The sequence below is a fragment of the Nicotiana tomentosiformis genome, chromosome 7 (assembly GCF_000390325.3).
Source record: "Nicotiana tomentosiformis chromosome 7, ASM39032v3, whole genome shotgun sequence".
Lineage (NCBI taxonomy): Eukaryota > Viridiplantae > Streptophyta > Magnoliopsida > Solanales > Solanaceae > Nicotiana > Nicotiana tomentosiformis.
In genome coordinates, this window is record NC_090818.1 from 127,357,381 (window position 1) to 127,376,642 (window position 19,262).

General features: G+C 33.4%; 3 protein-coding genes across 3 annotated transcripts; 1 reads left to right on the top strand and 2 right to left on the bottom strand.

Moving 5' to 3' along the window:
• Positions 1-2,591: 2,591 nt before the first annotated feature.
• LOC138896352 (uncharacterized mitochondrial protein AtMg00810-like) lies at positions 2,592-3,161 on the bottom strand. Its single transcript, XM_070181153.1, has 2 exons — positions 3,066-3,161; positions 2,592-2,936 (listed from the first exon to the last, which is right to left on the bottom strand). The coding sequence occupies exons 1-2, from the start codon at positions 3,159-3,161 to the stop codon at positions 2,592-2,594; spliced, it is 441 nt and encodes a 146-aa protein (XP_070037254.1).
• A 4,174-nt stretch (positions 3,162-7,335) lies between these two features.
• LOC117280007 (uncharacterized) lies at positions 7,336-8,112 on the top strand. Its single transcript, XM_070181155.1, has one exon. The coding sequence runs from the start codon at positions 7,336-7,338 to the stop codon at positions 8,110-8,112; it is 777 nt and encodes a 258-aa protein (XP_070037256.1).
• Positions 8,113-13,968: 5,856 nt separating this feature from the next.
• LOC138896353 (uncharacterized) lies at positions 13,969-16,096 on the bottom strand. Its single transcript, XM_070181156.1, has 5 exons — positions 15,914-16,096; positions 15,751-15,829; positions 15,520-15,696; positions 14,110-14,249; positions 13,969-14,019 (listed from the first exon to the last, which is right to left on the bottom strand). The coding sequence occupies exons 1-5, from the start codon at positions 16,094-16,096 to the stop codon at positions 13,969-13,971; spliced, it is 630 nt and encodes a 209-aa protein (XP_070037257.1).
• Between the last annotated feature and the right edge of the window lie 3,166 nt (positions 16,097-19,262).

A 19,262-nucleotide genomic window follows, 5' to 3' on the forward strand; every position in this document is an offset into this window, starting at 1 on the left:
ACAAATTTATGTAAAAAGATAGTATTGATAACTTAAATATAAATTTTATACAACGATTCATACATTATACAACTATTTTTCAACTTTCATACAACATTCAAATAAAATATATATATATATATATATATATATATATATATATATATATATATATATATATATATATATATACTACAACAAAATACAATTTACATACAATTATAATATAACTTTACTACAATTTCATAAGTGTATTGTATGCCATATCTTCTTCTTCTTCTTCTTCTTCTTCTTCTTCTTATTCTTCTTCTTCGACTTCTTCGAATTTCAATCTGAAATTCAGCCAAAATCAAGTCTACTCTTCACCAAAATACCCTCAAAATTGAGAAACTCTAAATAATATTCCCAATTATTTGCAACAACACTCATTCTAAATAAATAATGGTTTTCGAAAAATCAAATTCGATTTCAAAGATTCAAAGCTTTTTAATGGTTGTCAATGGTGGAGAGTCAAACACCTTCAAAATTTATTGATTGACAATTTCAATTTGAACACCAATTGTGCAATATGAAAGAAAATTTCTAAGTTAAAACGATTGAAATCCATTGATGAATTCTATTAAAACTCTATACAACAAGAAAGCATAAAAATAGAGAACATCAAATGAAGAAAAATTGGGGAAAAACAGAGAAGGAGAGTAAAGAGACGGAGAGAGAGAGAGAGAGAGAGAGAGAGAGAGAGAGAGAGAGAGAGAAAGACAGAGAGAGACGGAGAGAGAGAGTGGGCAAGTATAAAAGGATAAGAAAATAATTGATATTCCTTATTCAATTCCTAATATAAAGGGATACTCATTTAAAACTTATTTGTACATAATTGATAAACTGTATATGACCATGTAATTAAATTGAAACTTAATTAGGGAGGGTAATAAGGTTTCAAATAGTGTATATGAAGGTAAAAATCCCTTGATATTTTCAGAAGAAAAGACAGAAATTGAAGGTGGATGCTTGGGCCCATTAGGCCGCCTAGCCCTATCGAAGTTGGGTTTCCACATGAACTTATCATAGTTGGGTTGGATCAGCACAAACCAGAGGTAATTCAGAAGCCCAACCAAAGCACACCCTCTTGTTTACTAATGATTTGGACCTTGTGTTTCCTATCCCTCCAAATTCATTGTTTATTTTTTCTAGCTGGTATACAAAGATTATACATTAATTATACACGATAATACATATATTTTACATATATATATATATATATATATATATATTACATCTGCTGGTTACTTTTAGTTTAAGCGGTTGAGTGAGGGGGTGCTTCGATTAGTTCTTCCCTTTGTTTTTTGATGAGTTCGGGTTGGGTTTTCTGAAGTGGACCAGTGGTTTCTAATTCTGTAAATTGAGGAACCAAATGAACTTGCCCAATTATTAGAGGCAGACTACAAAATTGAACTATCGATCAAAACTAATAGTATTTGTCAAAAAATATATAAATTGTGTATATTATATGTATATAATACATATATATACAAAACAAAATATATATTTTATCGATTATTTATAGGGAGCGACTAAAAATATGTATTTGTCACTTATTTATTAGCGTGTATAGTGCAATGGTACCAATGTGAGTTTTTTACATAATATGTATGGATTCGATTTTTTACTATCACCTTCTCCCTTCCCTTTCTTGATTCTCCACTGTAATAGAAAATTTCGAAGAATATTTGCTTAATTTAAACTTGTTGAGACGCAGCCATTGAAGTTTCTAGATCGAGAGAGAAGAGTGAAACAGAGAAGAAGGGAAAATATCAGAGAATTTCATTTTTAAATATAGTTGCCATGCTTCTATATTCTGCCGCTGTATAACAACTAACTCACATAATTAAATATAGTTACCACTAACCAATCGTCTGACTAACCCATGGCATTATTCCTCATAACACTCCCCCTCAAGCTGTGTAATGAGAAGAGATTGAACATTCCCAGCTTGGACAATAAGAAATCATGTTGTGATTTACCAAGTCCTTTTGTGAGAATGTCAGCTAGCTGCAGATTTGATGGTACATGAACTGTTTGAATAAGACCCTCCTGCATCTTCTCTCTAATGAAGTGACAATCAGTTTCTATGTGCTTAGTTCGTTCATGGTATATGGGATTTGATGCTATCTGAATTGCTGTCTTACTATCACATAATAGCTTTACTAGCAAATCTACATCAAAATTCAGCTCCTTGAACAATTCTACTAACCAGACTATCTCTGTCACAATAGTTGCCATGCTTCTATATTCTGCCTCTGTTAAACTCCTTGAAATGTTATTCTACTTCTTCGATTTCAAAGAGATCAAAGAATCTCCTAGCTTCACTACAAAACCACTGACTAACTTCCTTGTCATCGGACAAGTTGCCCAATCTACATCACAATGCATTGTGAGTTGTGATGAAGCCTCAGCTGACAGTAGTATACCTATCCGTGGTGCGTTCTTCAGATACCTTACCACCCTTAGAGCCCCTTCCATATGAGACTTCTTTGGTTTGTTCATGAACTGACTCAAATTCTGCACAGCATAAGCTATGTCTGGTCTGGTCATAGCGAGATATAGCAGCTTTCCTACCAGCTGCTAATAACTGGTGGGATCAGACAACAGTTCATCCTGGTAGGCACTGCATGTTCCTCCTTCATCAAAATCCACACTAGTAGTGTGCCTGCTGGCTTAGATCCAACTAGACCAAGATCACTGATCAAGTCAAGAGCAAACTTCCTTTGACAAACTAGAATTCCATGTTTGCTTCTAGAAATTTCAAGACTAAGGAAGTACTTCATCTGCCCCAGGTCCTTGATCTTGAAATGTTGTTGCAGCATGAGTTTAGCAGCCTCTATCAAGGTAGGATTGGATCCAGTGATCAGAAGATCATCAACATACACTAGCACAATGACCCGATCATGGGCAAAGTGCTAAGTGAAGAGAGAATAATCACGAAGGCTTGTGACAAAACAAGAAGCAGTTAAGGCCTCACAGAGTTTGAAATTCCATTGCCTAGAGGCTTGCTTGAGGCCATATAGGGACTTTTGAAGCTTGCATACCTGATGGGACTCCCCCTGGCTAACAAGGCCAGGTGGTGGAATCATATATACATCCTCCACTAAATCTCCTTGCAAGAAGGCATTGAATACATCCATCTAATGAAGCTTCCATCCATGCATAGCAGCCACTGATAAAACTGCTCGTACAATCACCATCTTGACCACATGGGAGAAGATTTTCTGATAATCAAGGCCTTCCTGTCGCGTGTAGCCCTTGGCCACCAGCCTTGCCTTGTATCTTTCCACCTCACCTTTGGCATTATACTTGACCTTAAAGACCCACTTGCAACCTATTGTCCTTTTTCCTACTGGCAGATCCATCATGCTCCAAGAGTAGTTGTCATTCAGGGCCTTCAGTTCTTGATCCATAGCCTCAATCCACTTAGGATTATGCATGGCCTCTGCATAAGAATTTGGTTCTTTGACTGCTGAAAAGTTGCACACAGACTTGAAGTAGGAGGCTGACAATGAAGTATAGGACATATATGATGAAATAGGATATAGGGAAGCTGAGCCTGCAGTAGAGTCTCCAGAAGGCATTCCTGTAGGCACTTGGTGCACAAAACCATGAAGCCAGCCTGGTGTCTTGGTTGGCATGGAGGATCTCCTAACTGCAGTAGGTGGTGCATCAATGCTCCTAATGCTTGTTGTAGGAGTAGCAGCTGGTGTGAATGGCACTGGTGATTCTACAGGATAAGGAGCAACTGCTGACTCTCTGTGAACTGAAGCATGATGAGTAGCAGGTGAACTTTCAACTAGTTTAACCATAATGGGAGAACTACCACTGTGATCAACCAGTGCATTGTCTGTGACAGGAATGGACAAAAAAAACTCAGAATCTGCTGCTTGAGAGAAAGGAGTTAGAGTTTGTGGGTTCGAGATTCTAGTTCGTTTATGTTACTGGTTTCTAAATTAACATTTTATTCATATTCAATGGATTTTTTAAGATAGATACAAGATTTGCACCAAAGTTATTGATTTCGGTCGAACCGCAAATCCTATGCTAGCTCCGTCCCTGAGTAAAATATATAATAAATCAAAAAAAAAAGTCTAGATTATAGTTCTGCAATTATAAACACCTCAACAAACTCACACCCATATCATTTATCCAAAGGCAACTCTCAACTAAAATAGTAAAAACCCCTCCTCATCCACCACCCTTTCTCTCTTTCTTTTTCTTTTCTCTATAACTTTCTGTTTTCGCCAACTTTAGGAAAAGGTCCCCTTACTTTCGACCTTCAGCCTACTTAGCTTCTTCCAAAAGACTTATTTCTACTACTTATCTATAAGCGGTAAGATGTAGTAATTTGTAAGATGGATAGAATCTCTCCACGTATGCTCTAAAAAGATTGAATTGTGTAATTGGTTGAATATTGAGTTGTTTATTCAAAGAAACATGATTGAATTTATCTCCCTTTCTTTAATGGTACACTCATGTTTTAAAAGTTTTAGATCCGCCTAATATACATAGAGATTATAAAAGAAAGCAAAGAAAAAGGTATAGAGTTCCTAATAGGTTGTTTGGATGGAATTTGGACATCGAGTAATAAGCTGGATTTCAGTATCTCAAGGATAATACAGCCAAAAGATCCCTTTTATCTAATAGAATATGGCCACTAACCCTACATTTCCTAGACCTTTAAATTTGCCAGTGGAGCTTTGCTCATATCTGTGTCATCTTGCGTTCATCCTATAACATATTGTAATATGTTATAATAATTATATTTTTAATTTGAAACTAGTTTGAAACCGATTTAGATGAACAATAGTTATCTATTTAAATTGGAAAAAGATATCCACAACATTTTGCAAAAAAAAAAAAAATTTAGCAGCATGACGATGTAGTTTTCCACGAGAATTCGTATCACAAAAATAAAGCTTGCTAATATTTGTATCTCTTAAACGAGAAACGATGTAGGAAATATGAAAATGATAACTAGGAAACCGTTTTCAAATATAGAGGACAAACATAATAGATTCAAAACTGGAGGATGCCGTTTAGATATTCCCTAGTTAACATAAATAAATAAGAAAAAGAATCATATTTACCCTTTTTTTAGTGGAAACTTGAACATCGTTACCAGAAAAGAATTGTAGCAACAACTAAACTAAGGGGACTTTTTTTGGGTGTATCACATGGTTTACACAAAGCAGCGCGCATTATAGCCAAATCATTTTTTGTTAAAATAATTCTAATTGTACTTTGTTTTATGTAAAAGATACAATACATAAATGAGTGAAATTCAAAAATGGCCAGATTTACAAGTGGTAAAGTCACAGTTTCAAAAGTAATCAAAATTTACCCATTTTTCATGTCAAGATAAATCTGAACGAAAACACTGTTCAAAATCCGGAAAATATTCTAGCATAATATACTAGAGTTCGAATTTTTTACATGTGAACTTCCAGCATAATATACTGGAACCGCATAATATACTGGAGTTCAAGTATAATATACTGGAGTTCGAGTATATTATGCTGGAACTCCAGTATATTATGATGGAGTTCCAGTATATATGCTGGAAGTTCATACACATGTGCTCCAATCTCCAGTATATTATGCTGGAACTTTCCATGTGTTGGAGTTCCAACATAATATGCTGGAACTTCATACACAGGTGCATCAATCTCCAGTATATTATGCTGGAACTTTCCATGTGTTGGAGTTCCAACATAATATGCTGGAACTTCATACACAGGTGCATCAATCTCCAGTATATTATGCTGGAACTTTCCGTGTTGCAGCAAAATAGTGGCTATTTTTCAATGACTTTGCAAACGCTGGCTATTTTCAATTACCAGTCCGAAAACTGACTAGCCCATACTATTTTCATAAATGTACTGTTACAAGTATTATTATATAATTAAATGGTACTCCTAGCATAATGTTAGATCTGACACAATCTATGGAGTTGTACTGAATAGGCTTTTTAGACTATAAAAATACTGGTAAAAATGGCGTGTGGTAGCCACTAAATAAGGTGGTGTTTATTTTTTATCCACCAATTTTAATGTTGAGAAAAAATAGCCACTACTTTATTAAAATTAATATGATAAGCAAAATTCAGCTTCTCTCATTTAATTTCAGAGCCAAAATTTTATAGGCAAAATTTCGCTCCCTCAATATAGTTCCTGCATACAACTCTCTTCTCTCGATTGAAGTTCAGAGCCAAAATTTGATAAGCAAAATTTTTCTCCCTCAATATCGCTCCTGCCCAGCCCACAACAATTTTTTGCGTATACTTTGTCCAACTTAATCTCTTCTCATTTGTCATCTTCTCTGCAGCGAACCAACGTACTGGTATATTTTCGATTTTGCTTTTATGCATTTTTCTTTTTGTATATCTCTAATCGTGATCAATGCTATATTTGTTATCAAGTATGTGTGAAATATCCAAAATAATGATTATAACTTGATTCACTGAGGAATAAGGTGCAGATTTTGTGAGAAAGTTATTGAGAACCTTTTGGTATTGAAATGTGTTTGTGGTTCAATCAATATATTGATTATGTAAGGATATTTCAGAAAAATAGTCCTAAAAATTTATAAGCTAACTATGTTTAGAAATTTTAGTTAACTGTGCTTCTATTAAAGATGCATCTAATTAGGTCCTGGATTTTAGTTTAAATATTAAGGACATTTCAGAAAAATAGTCCTACGAATTTGTAAGCTAATTTTAGTTAATTGTACTTCTATTAAAGATGCATCTAATTAGGTCCTGGATTTTAGTTTTTTAGTTTAAATATTAAGGACATTTCAGAAAAATAGTCCTAAGAATTTGTAAGCTAAGTTTAATTAATTGTGCTTCTATTAAAGATGCATCTAATTAGGTCCTAGATTTTAGTTTTTTAGTTTAAATATTAAGGACATTTTAGAAAAATAGTCCTAAGAATTTGTAAGCTAATTTTAGTTAATTGTTCTTCTATTAAAGATGCATCTAATTAGGTCCTGAATTTTAGTTTTTTAGTTTAAATATTAAGGACATTTCAGAAAAATAGTCCTAAGAATTTGTAAGCTAATTTTACTTTATTGTTCTTCTATTAAAGATGCATCTACTTAGGTTCTGGATTTTAGTTTTGTAGTTTAATTATTAAGGATATTTCAGAAAAATAGTCCTAAGAATTTGTAAGCTAATTTTAGTTTATTGTTCTTCTATTAAAGATGCATCTACTTAAGTCCTGGATTTTAGTTTTGTAATTTAAATATTAAGGACATTTCAGAAAAATAGTCCTAATGTTTACGTTCTATTTCCTTCTTTGTAGTGTGCTAATGGAAGGAAATCGTGTTTTCGAGTTTGATGATTGGCATAATTCGATGAGCTATTGGAAAGGAGATTTTCAGTATAAGGAAACAATAAAAAGTTTCTTGTCGAACACGCAATGGAAGAAGTTGAGGGATGGTATTTTCGAAAACTTTTTCCGATTACAAGGTGTGAAGTTCTATGGTAGATTTATTCATTGTGTGTTGCTTTCAGAAATTATAAGCAATGACTCGCATTCAATGACATTCAAGGTTTTTGATCATGAAGTGAAATTTACACGTAAAGCATTCCAGATAATTACTGGGTTGAAATGTTCTTCTTCAGTGGACTTCAAAGTTTTACGTGAAAGAGAGAATAGGCTTTCGAAAGTCTACTTCCCTGGAAAGGATAGAATCGAGTTAGTCGATTTGTGGCATTTTATTACTAGTCACTCATATGGTACAATTGCATCATTTGTAGGCAGCCATGACGATGTGGTGAAGTTGGCAACAATTTATTTTGTTGAATCTGTGTTGATGGGGAAGCGCAAGAATCGGAATGTGTCTGAGCGGGTAATGAAAATCGTAGATGACGATGAACTCTGCTCTTCTTTCAATTGGGGCTCTCTTTGTTATAAAAAGTTACTAAAATCATTGAAGAGCTTCTTGAAGCCCAAACAAAATACTTCAGACAATGAGAATGAGAAAGAGAAAGATAAAGAGAAGGACAGTTATACTATACTTGGCTTCCCTTTCACCTTCTGTGTTTGGATTATGGAAGTATTCCCAATTTTTCAGGAAAAATAATTTGTGAACTTTAGAGAATGCGGGTTCCCCCGGATGCTATGTTATTCAGATACAAAATCTTCACATTATGACACCCTATGTAAAAAGTACTTCCATAATAAAAAAGTAAGTTAACAGGATTACTAGCTATTTTTTTGTTTATGTGTTTTAGTTCTGAATACTTACGTTTTTTTTCCTTATATAATAGTTGTATCAGTTGCTCGAGATGGTACCATTTCTTTCTTCTGAAGTAGATGCGGAGCCCACTAGTGTGCATGTGTTATTGTCTCAAGATCAAAGTTCAATGCCTTCAACACAATTTGATGAAGTCTTGCTTAAGAAAATTGTTAACGTAGGTTTTCTGTCTTTGAATACCATTAGTTTTTTATTTGCTTATTTTTGCTTAAGAGACTTTTTTGTTTTTATAGTTTTTGATTCAGAGATTATCGGAGAAGTTCAAAAAGGATATGGAGGTAGAATGTACTGGAATATATCAAAAAATAGCTTTATCAGAAAAAAGGATTCAAAATGACATCAAGGTAATATCCTTAATTTTCGTGCTTGTAACTCTAAGTTAAGGATACCATGTCCTTAATTTTTGAGCTTGTAACTCTCAGTTTAGGACTTCCTATTCTTAACTTTTGAACTTGTAACTCTAAGTTCAGGACTACATGTCCTTAACTTTTAACTTATAATTCTAAGTTCAGGACTACATGTCCTTATTTTTTGAACTTGGAACTCTAAGTTAAGGACTACATGTCCTTAATTTCTGTGCTTGTAACTCTAAGTTAAGGACCAAGTGTCCTTAATTTGTGAGCTTGTAACTTGAAGTTCAGGACTACCTGTCCTTAACTTTTTAACTTGTAACTCTAAGTTCAGGACTATATGTCCTTAACTTTTTAACTTGTAACTCTAAGTTCAAGACTACATGTCCTTAATTTCTGTGCTTGTAACTCTAAGTTAAGGACCAAGTGTCCTTAATTTGTGAGCTTGTAACTTGAAGTTTAGGACTACATGTCCTTAACTTTTTAACTTGTAGCTCTAAGTTCAGGACTACATGTCCTTAACTTTTTAGCTTGTAACTCTAAGTTCAGGACTACCTGTCCTTAACTTTTTAACTTGTAACTCTAAGTTCAGGACTACATATCCTTATTTTTTTAACTTGGAACTCTAAGTTCATGACTACCTGTCCTTAATTTCTATGCTTGTAACTTGAAGTTTAGGGCTATTTGTCCTTAACTTTTTAACTTGTAACTCTAAGTTCAGGACTACATGTCCTTAATTTCTGTGCTTGTAACTCTAAGTTAAGGAACAAGTGTCTTTAATTTGTGAGCTTGTAACTTGAAGTTTAGGACTACCTGTCCTTAACTTTTTAACTTGTAACTCTAAGTTCAGGACTATATGTCCTTAACTTTTTAACTTGTAGCTCTAAGTTCAGGACTACATGTCCTTAACTTTTTAACTTGTAACTCTAAGTTCAGGACTACCTGTCCTTAACTTTTTAACTTGTAGCTCTAAATTCAGGACTACATGTCTTTAACTTTTTAACTTGTAACTCTAAGTTCAGGACTACATGTCCTTATTTTTTTTAAGTTGGAACTCTAAGTTCAGGACTACATGTCCTTAATTTCTTTTCTTGTAACTTGAAGTTTAGGACTATTTGTCCTTAACTTTTTAACTTGTAACTCTAAGTTCAGGACTACATGTCCTTATTTTTTTTTAAGTTGGAACTCTAAGTTCAGGACTACCTGTCCTTAATTTCTGTGCTTGTAACTTGAAGTTTAAGACTATTTGTCCTTAAATTTTTAACTTGTAACTCTAAGTTCAGGACTACATGTCCTTATTTTTTGAACTTAGAACTCTAAGTTTAGGACTAACTGTCCTTAATTTCTATGCTTGTAACTCTAAGTTAAAGACCAAGTGTCCTTAATTTGTGAGCTTGTAACTTGAAGTTTAGGACTACCTGTCCTTAACTTTTTAACTTGTAACTCTAAGTTCAGGACTACATGTCCTTAATTTCTATTCTTGTAACTCTAAGTTAAGGAACACTTGTCCTTAATTTGTGAGCTTGTACCTCTATGTTAAGGACCAATGTCCGTAACTTATAAGCAGCTAACATTCTGGTTCTTATTTTTTATACTATCTCACAGGCTTTAAAGAAAAACCTAGGATCAAAGATTGATACTTTATTGAAGCTTCTTGACAAACCTCATGAAAGGACTATAGAGAGAGAACCTAGTGTTCCAATTAGAAAAGATGCAGTTGATGATCAATGTGATGATATAGATGTGCATGTAGAAGATCATTATGAAAGCGATTATAGAGATGTGCATCTAGAAGATGAAACTGATATTGGCATCGAAATTGGAAAAGGTTAGATACAGTTTTTGAATTTGTTATCATTGAAATTTATATTCAATAGCATAATACATATAAACTTTTTTGTGATTAAAAATGTGTGTAGAATCTTTTGATGGAATGGAATGTCAAGACCAGGAAAATCCAAAAGAGACAAGTGTAACAGACATAATTTGTAAATCTAGAGTGCAATCTCAGGATTTAGAAAATCCATTGGGAACAAGTATAAGTGAGATTGTATGCAAATGTGTTGAAACAATATATGATCTATTTACACCTCTCTCACTTAAAGAGAAATTTGAAAATCAAAATGATGCCAATCAAGGTTAGATGGAATTTTCATGACATGTTAAATGTTAGTTTTAGTAAACTATTAGTAACAAGTATTAATTGTAAATGTTACAGAATCTTTTGAAACTGCAAGGAAAGAAGATGGAGTGGTCTATCAAGATGATAAAATTTCAAAAGAGAGAAGTGGAGGACAATCTCAAGACATAGAAAATACCCAAGGAACAAGCATAAGTGAGATTGTTTGCAAATGTATAGAAGGAATGTATGATATCTCTACACCTCTCTCTCTCTTACAGACAATATTGGAAGCTAAAAAAATGCTTGTCAAGATAATGATTTAACTGGCATGATCTTGACAGTTGCAAAAGGTTAGACAGAGTTTTTTTTTCATCTTATACATGTTTGTTTTAATCAAAGATTAGTAACAAGTACTAATTGTGTTAGCTCCTGTAAATATTTTGCAGAATCTTGTGAACTTGCAATTGAAGAACATGGAGAACAGTTGCAAGATAAAGAAAATACAAGCAATATGTCAGCACTATTATCTGTTAAAGAAATACAAGAAGGCAGCGTGGCCAACACAAGTATTGATAGTGTCCTTAATATTGTATTCATAATTCAAATTGTTAGGACATTTCAAAAATTATGTCCTTAGTTTTTGTCTCTTTATTTGACAATTCATAGAATTGACGACTTACAACAAACTAATGTATATGTAGTGTTGCTTGCAGAGCAAAATAAAAATGAAGCCGTTAACCAATATACTAGGAAAAGGAAGAGAGATAGTATTGGTTTTGATGGTCCATCATTTGCTATTCTTACTCCTACTCCTCCGACTACACAAATGAGCATTGATGAGGGTTTGTCTATGGAGGTTGAAGGAAATGTTGAAGAAGATCTTGGTCGAGGGAAAAGGAATAAGAAGCTTAGTTAGCAATTGAAATCTCCTTTTGAACAGAAAAGAAAAAGAGGAACATCGATGGCGCACAATGAAAATACTCCTAAGTATACAGGCTGGATAAAATCAAAATATACTCGTACATGTATTTTTCATTATGCCAAAGATGATGAAAACTTATTGAAGAAATTTATTGGGTGGTTGGGCAAGGAGAAATGGAAAGGTCGCAAAAAAGTGTAAGTCCCTAAATGTATTCATTATTTCTTAATTGCTTATATTTGTGTCTTGAACTTGTAATTTTAAATTCAGGACTAAGTGTATTGAGCTTCCAACTCTAACTTCATGACTAAATGTCCTAAATTTTTGAGCTTGTAACTCTAAGTTAAGGATTAAGTGTCCTTAACTTTTGAGATTGTAAGTCTAAGTTCAGGACTAACTGTCCTTAACTTTTAAACTTGTAACTGTAATTTAAGGACTACCTGTCCTTAATTTTTGAATTTGCAACTCTAACTTCAGGACCAAGTGTCCTTAATTTTTGAATTTCCACTCTAAGTTCAAGACCAATTGTCCTTAACTTATGGGCTTGTTACTCTAAGTTGAGGACTTTAATTTATGAGCTTGTAAGTCTAAGTTCAAGACCAAGTGTCCTTAACTTTTGAACTTGTAACTGTAAGTTAAGGACTACCTGTCCTTAATTTTTGAATTTGCAACTCTAACTTCAGGACCAAGTGTCCTTAATTTTTGAACTTTCACTCTAAGTTCAGGACCAATTGTCCTTAACTTATGAGCTTGTTACTCTAAGTTCATGACTAATTGTTCTTTAATTTATGAGCTAGTAAGTCTAAGTTTAGGACCAAGTGTCCTTAACTTTTGAACTTGTAACTGTAAGTTAAGGACTACATGTCTTTAACTTTTGAATTTTCAACTCTAACTTCAGGACCAAGTGTCCTTAATTTTTGAACTTTCACTCTAAGTTCAGGACCAATTGTCCTTAACTTATGCGCTTGTTACTTTAAGTTCATGACTAATTGTCCTTTAATTTATGAGCTAGTAAGTCTAAGTTCAGGACCAAGTATCCTTAACTTTTGAACTTGTAACTGTAAGTTAAGGACATCCTGTCCTTAACTTTTGAATTTGCAATTCTAACTTCAGGACCAAGTGTCCTTAATTTTTGAACTTCCACTCTAAGTTCAGGACCAATTGTCCTTAACTTATGCGCTTGTTACTCTAAGTTCGTGACTAATTATCCTTTAATTTATGAGCTAGTAAGTCTAAGTTCAGGACCAAGTGTCCTTAACTTTTGAACTTGTAACTGTAAGTTAAGGACATCCTGTCCTTAAATTTTAAATTTGCAACTCTAACTTCAGGACCAAGTGTCCTAAACTTATGACCTTGTTACTGTAAGTTCAGGACCAAGTGTCCTTAATTAGGAATTGAGAACTAACTTATAAACTTTCTAACTTTGATATTTTCAAAATTTCAGGGGACAAATTGATATATATGCTGATGATAATGGTGTGAGAAAGAATCCATATAAATTGTACCATCAAAAAATTAGTAGAAAAATATTCTTCCTTGAGCTTGCAGATAGTAGCTTTGTACTTGATGATAAAGTTTGATAATTCATAAGGCATTTGTTTTCTTTCTTCTTAATGTATTGTTTTTATTTATTTATGACTGATGGATTTTTTTTTTTGTCTTTTTATGAAGCATATTGACATTGTCCTGTATTATTTGAGAAAGAAGGAATGCTACCACCCCTGCGCCCATCCTTTTCGTTGCACAACTACAGATATATTTTTTGATAACTATATGCTAATTGTGTATAAAGATTTCAATGAAGATGCTTCAGATTTATTTTGGTGTGATGATAATCAGTTGGTTCTCACACCATATGTGTGGGGTGACAATCATAGATGTGGAATTGCTTGGACAGAGGTTGACAAAATCTTTTTTCCATATCGGCTTCCTTTAGAAGATAATGATGTTGTGACACATTTTCTTTTGGGGGTATTGGACTTGAATGAGAGAAATATTGATGTGTACGATTCCATATATAGTGAGCCATATGAGCAAGGAATGAAACACATTGAAATGTATGCACGCATGATCCCCCACTTGCTAAAGTTCTCACAGTTTGAGAAAAATCACAAGTCTTTTGGAAATGCATTCAACAAATTTGATATTCAGTGGCAAAGATCACCACACCAAACTGGATCGTACGTGTTGTCATTTGCTATATAATTTATATGTACTTTAGATTTATTTTATTAAAGATATTATTTAATTGACTCCATATTTTTCTTAGGACTGATTGTGTGCATTCCTAATCAAGTATGTGGAGTTGTTGATGATGGGAAAGGATGTGGAGAAATTCCAACCTGAGGACATAACAAACTTCAGAAAAGAACTTGCAGCAAATCTTTGGGCACATGGAGAGTGAAAAAGAAATTCTGGTTATGATACACCACCAGAAAATGTCGGCGATGACTATGATAGTGAAAATGAAACTTCCTGCCCAAAGGAGCTGTAGTGTAGTTGTAAAGAAAGTCAGCTGTAGTGAAATTGGTATAAAATTGCTGTAAAGAATCCATATGAATTCTGAAATATCCTGTAAATTGTCACAAGGCACTTTATCTTGTTTGCATAGCATAATTTTTTGGTCACAGCTATGCTAAATTACAGTTTCAGCAGTAATATGAAGGTATCGTGTTATTAATTTCTTTCTTTCTGTTAACTATTGATTTGTCTATTTTTTCACAGTTTTAAAGGGCCAATCTTTGATTAAATTATCTTGAAATTTTTAGAAATTCAAAGCAACACACATTGATTGTTGTAGAACTTCAGAATCTATTAACTACATCCTTATTTGTTGAAAGATAAAAATAATATTCAAGACATATTTTTTAAAATATGCTAAACTTCTGAAATATAGACAATAAACTGAGATTTCCAGAAGTTAAGGACATTTTAGAAATTTATGTCCTATATATTAGATTCATACTTCAAATCTTCAGGACGTTTCAAAAAATTATGTCCTGAAGTCTACATGTACCAATCTCATTTTAAAAATAAGATGTAGCAAGTTGTGTTTAGCAAGCTGTAGATGTCAATTTTATAACTACTGATTTGTCCATTTTAAATTGCCAGTTTTTTATTAAATCTGTAGAGATATAGCAAAAGATACATTGATTGTTGTAGAACTTCAGGACATTATGTTCATAAACATCCTGATTTGTTGAAGGATGAAAATAATATTCAGGACATATTTTTCTGAAATGTCCTGAACTTCTGGAAATCTAGATAATAATCTGAGATTTCCAGAAGTTAAGGACATTTTAGAAATTTATGTCCTTAATATTAGATTCATACTTGAAATTTTTAGGACTTGTAAAAGATTATGTCCTTAAGTTTTACTTGTACCAATCTCATTTTAAAAATAAAGATGTAGCAAGTTGCCGGCGTCAAATTATATAAAGAAAAGGACTTTCTTGTTTACTTACGGCAAGAATAAAATCCCATAAACAATAATTGGTCTGACAAAGGTAAATTGAACTCCCAGAAAAAGAAAAAGAAACAAAGAGCAAGTAAGTGCAAAGAAACTTTGAAAATTCAGGACATCTTTTATATAACCATCTGCTAATGTTTACTTGTTAAAATAAAAACAATCTAAATGAATTCAATTTATAGCAAAAATTTAAAAGAGTAGATAAACATAAGTGGATATATCTATTATTCTCTATGCTTCCTTGAAAATGGATGGACTGCCGGAGAATATATACAAGATGTTCTATTATGACCAATTCTTCTGCAACGACCATATTTGAATGTTATTTTTGATGATTCGGTAGTTGGAATATGCCTTTTCTTCTGCCTTCTACCTGGCGGGACTTTGAAATCTGGAGGTTTAATAATTTGTGACTTAATACTCTCTGGTACAATCCAAGAATCCGTATGTCCTACAGGATGTATTTGTCTTTCATATGTTTTCAGCCAAGATTCCTTTAAGTACCAGTCCGAGCAAAAATTGGACTTCTTGATGTTTCTCTTCTCGATAGCTGCAATTGCATGTATACATGGTAATTTATAAAATTGAAACTGAAAACAATCACATGTTCTTTTGTTTAAGTCCACCAAGAAAGTAATTCCTTCTTCCTCAGCTCTGGAACGCCATAAATCAACAGGGAAGACCTTCAAAGTTGAAAAACTATAAGTTAGTACATTATGTTAAATTATCATTAAAATAATAAGCTAAAGTAAGAACATAATACTTACATTTAAAGTAAAAGCTAAATCTATCTTTTTTTTCAATTCCTCTTCTACCCAACAAGAAACGTCATAAAAAGTTCCTTCTGCTTCATTTCTTCTTTCATAAAACCAATGTTGTAGCTTCACTTGGATGAAATCCATCATTCTTAATATAGGCAACTCCCTTGCTTCTAATAGCATAGGATTCATTGACTCAACTATGTTTGTTGTGAGCATGTCATATCTTCGTCATGGACTACAAGAACGTGCCCACCTTTCCGGTGGTTCTTCCATCAAGTAGTCAAAAGTCTTCTTATCAACTTTTGCTATATCTAACATGTATAGATCAAATTCTTTGCGCCTGTATACTCTTGCAGCACTTTGGAAAAGTTTTATGACCTCACTTTTCACTTTCCTTCACTTTAGGTTCTGCTCCAAATGATAGGTACAAATCCCATGGTAGCTTTCAGGATATACTTTTGCAATGCCATGTGCAATAGATAGATGCCTGTCCAATAAAAAAATTAAATTGTCATGGCTCACAATTGCATTGCGAAGCTCACTAAAGTACCACTCATAGGAATTGTTATTTTTAAATTCTGCAATTCCAAAGGCTAGTGGGAATATTTGGTTATTTGCATCCTTTGAAACTGAAATCATTAAAACACCACGATATTTTGACTTCAAAAAAGTTGCATCAACAACAATCACTGGTCTACAATGATTCTAACCAGCTATTGATGATCCATATGCATAAAACATATAAAGAAACCTGAAAATACAGTTTAACATAAGGTTAAAAATACAGGACACCAAATCCTTAATATTTTCACTGCACATATCAAAGTTAAGGACAAAATGTCCTTAACATTTTCACTGCACACATCAAAGTTAAGGAGAACTTGTCCTTAACTTTTAGAATGCATACATCATAGTTAAGGACACCATGTCCTTAGCTTTTACAATGCACACATTAAAGTGAAGGACACCATGTCCTTAACGTTTTCACTGGATACATCAAAGTTAAGGACACCATGTCCTTAACATTTTCACTGCACACATCAAAGTTAAGGACACCACGTCCTTAACATTTTTACTGCACACATCAAAGTTAAGGACACCACGTCCTTAATGTTTTCACTGCACACAGCAAAGTTAAGGACACCGTGTCCTTAACATTTTCACTGCACACAGCAAAGTTAAGGACACAATGTCCTTAACTTTTTCACTGTACACATCAAAGTTAAGGACACCATATCCTTAACTTTTTCACTGCACACATCAAAGTTAAGGACACCATCTCGTTAACTTTTTCACTGCACACATCAAAGTTAAGGACACCATGTCCTTAATATTTTCACTGCACACAGCAAAGTTAAGGACACAATGTCCTTAACTTTTTCACTGCACACATCAAAGTTAAGGACACCATGTCCTTAAGTTTTTCACTACACACATCCAAGTTAAGGACACCATGTCCTTAACTTTTTCACTGCACATATCCAAGTTAAGGACACCATGTCCTTAACATTTTCACTGTACATATCAAAGTTAAGGTCACCATGTCCTTAACATTTTTACTGCACACATCAAAGTTAAGGACACCATGTCCTTAACTTTTTCATTGCACACATCCAAGTTAAGGACACCATGTCCTTAATTTTTTCACTGCACACATCAAAGTCAAGGACACCATGTCCTTAACATTTTTATTGCACACATCCAAGTTAAGGACACCATGTCCTAAAGTTTATAAAACATACTAATAAAAATCTTTTTGATTGTTTACCTGTTGTTGTCGTCTATCTTTATGTTAGTGTATGTTCCTGAATTTTTACTTTTCATCATATACAAGTATGAAGACAATAATTCATAATTCTCTTCAGGAGTTCCTCTTATTAAAGCTGAAGCACGTTGAATAGCACGACATGCTTTGTGATAACCAATGTCTAGTCCATGCAATTTTTGCATTTCTGCCATGACAAAGGCTGGTGTAACTTCAAACCTTGGGTCTCGAAGATTGTCGATAATGTAACCACTAATCAACTTTGAAGTTGTATGCCTTTGATCAACTTTCATAGTGTTAACTAAGCAGTCATGATTTTTCTCAATCTTTACTATCTTGAATAGTGTTGAATCTTTAATTCTGAAAGCACGCACACACCACCCACACCACCCACACCTATCATCATTGCATTTCAACGAATATCTTGTTGAGCTTGATCTAACAACCTTGAATTCAAAATGTCCTTTAATTGCTATATTGGAAAAACGGTTAATTATACTCTTCTTTTTGTCAAATATTGATCCCATTTTTATTTCATCCAACGTAGTATTTTCTCTTAATATCGTAGTTGGGGATTCTTTTTGTTTCGAATTTGAGCTTTGTCTAGTTAGTTGAGTAAAGGTTTTTTCAGCAACTTCTTTTATTACTGGTGCACTCTCTAAGACTTGAATACCCAAAGCTTGTTCATTGTCAATCTCTATAATGCTTTGTCCTTCTACTTGAACAGAATCAAATGTTTGAAACACCTCTTCAGTTATTGGTTGAGCTTCAACCATATCTATTTCCATTATCTGTTGGCATTTGTCTTGATTGTCTTGTTGTGTTTCTGTATTGACATGTTCAAATGTGCTTGTAGAATCAAAAACTCTTTCCGAAATATCAACAATGAAATGACAGCCCTTGAAGAGTGAATGACTTTTTAGTAACTCTATACATGTGTGAAGATCTAATTATTTGGATACAAGCATTCCCTTGCTTGTTCCCAGATTGATATCAAACCATATCATTGCTTCAAACTTGTCTCTATCCAATTCAATAACTTCAAAGACCTAGTTAATGAAATCTTCAAATCGAATTACCTTAGGTACTAGAACAAGCTTTGTTTGATGATCAAAATACTTATAGTCTGCAGTCCATCTACCATTAAAAGCAACTATAATACATATTGTATCCATCCTGCAAGTCAAGAAAATGGAAAATTCAGGACATATTTATACAACAATCGTGAAGTTAAGGACAAGATATCCTAAACTTTATCAATACAAGTTGCAAAACACAGGACACTATATCCTTAATATTTAGAACAACAGTCATGAAGTTAAGGATATCATGTCCTAAACTTTATCAATATAAGTTGCAAATACAGGACACTATGTCCTTAATATTTACACAGTAGTCATGAAGTTAAGGACATCATGTCCTAAACTTTATTAGTATAGGTTGCAAAAACAGGACACTATGTCCTTAATTTTTACATAGTAGTCATGAAGTTAAGGACATCATGTCCTAAACTTTATCAGTACAAGTTGCAAAAACAGGACACTATGTCCTTAACTTTGATGTGTGCAGTCAAAATATTAAGGACATGGT

What these genes read in the sequence shown, in the direction of transcription:
- LOC138896352 (XM_070181153.1), bottom strand. Translation starts at nt 3,161, where the DNA reads ATGGATGTATTCAATGCCTTCTTGCAAGGAGATTTAGTGGAGGATGTA. An exon ending in GCCAGGGGGAGTCCCATCAG is followed by an intron (nt 2,937 to 3,065) that starts GTATGCAAGCTT and finishes CTCTTCACTTAG; the next exon opens with CACTTTGCCCATGATCGGGT.
- LOC117280007 (XM_070181155.1), top strand. Translation starts at nt 7,336, where the DNA reads ATGGAAGGAAATCGTGTTTTCGAGTTTGATGATTGGCATAATTCGATG.
- LOC138896353 (XM_070181156.1), bottom strand. Translation starts at nt 16,096, where the DNA reads ATGAATCCTATGCTATTAGAAGCAAGGGAGTTGCCTATATTAAGAATG. An exon ending in ATTTAGCTTTTACTTTAAAT is followed by an intron (nt 15,830 to 15,913) that starts GTAAGTATTATG and finishes TCAACTTTGAAG; the next exon opens with GTCTTCCCTGTTGATTTATG. An exon ending in AGATTTCAAAGTCCCGCCAG is followed by an intron (nt 14,250 to 15,519) that starts GTAGAAGGCAGA and finishes GACAATTTACAG; the next exon opens with GATATTTCAGAATTCATATG.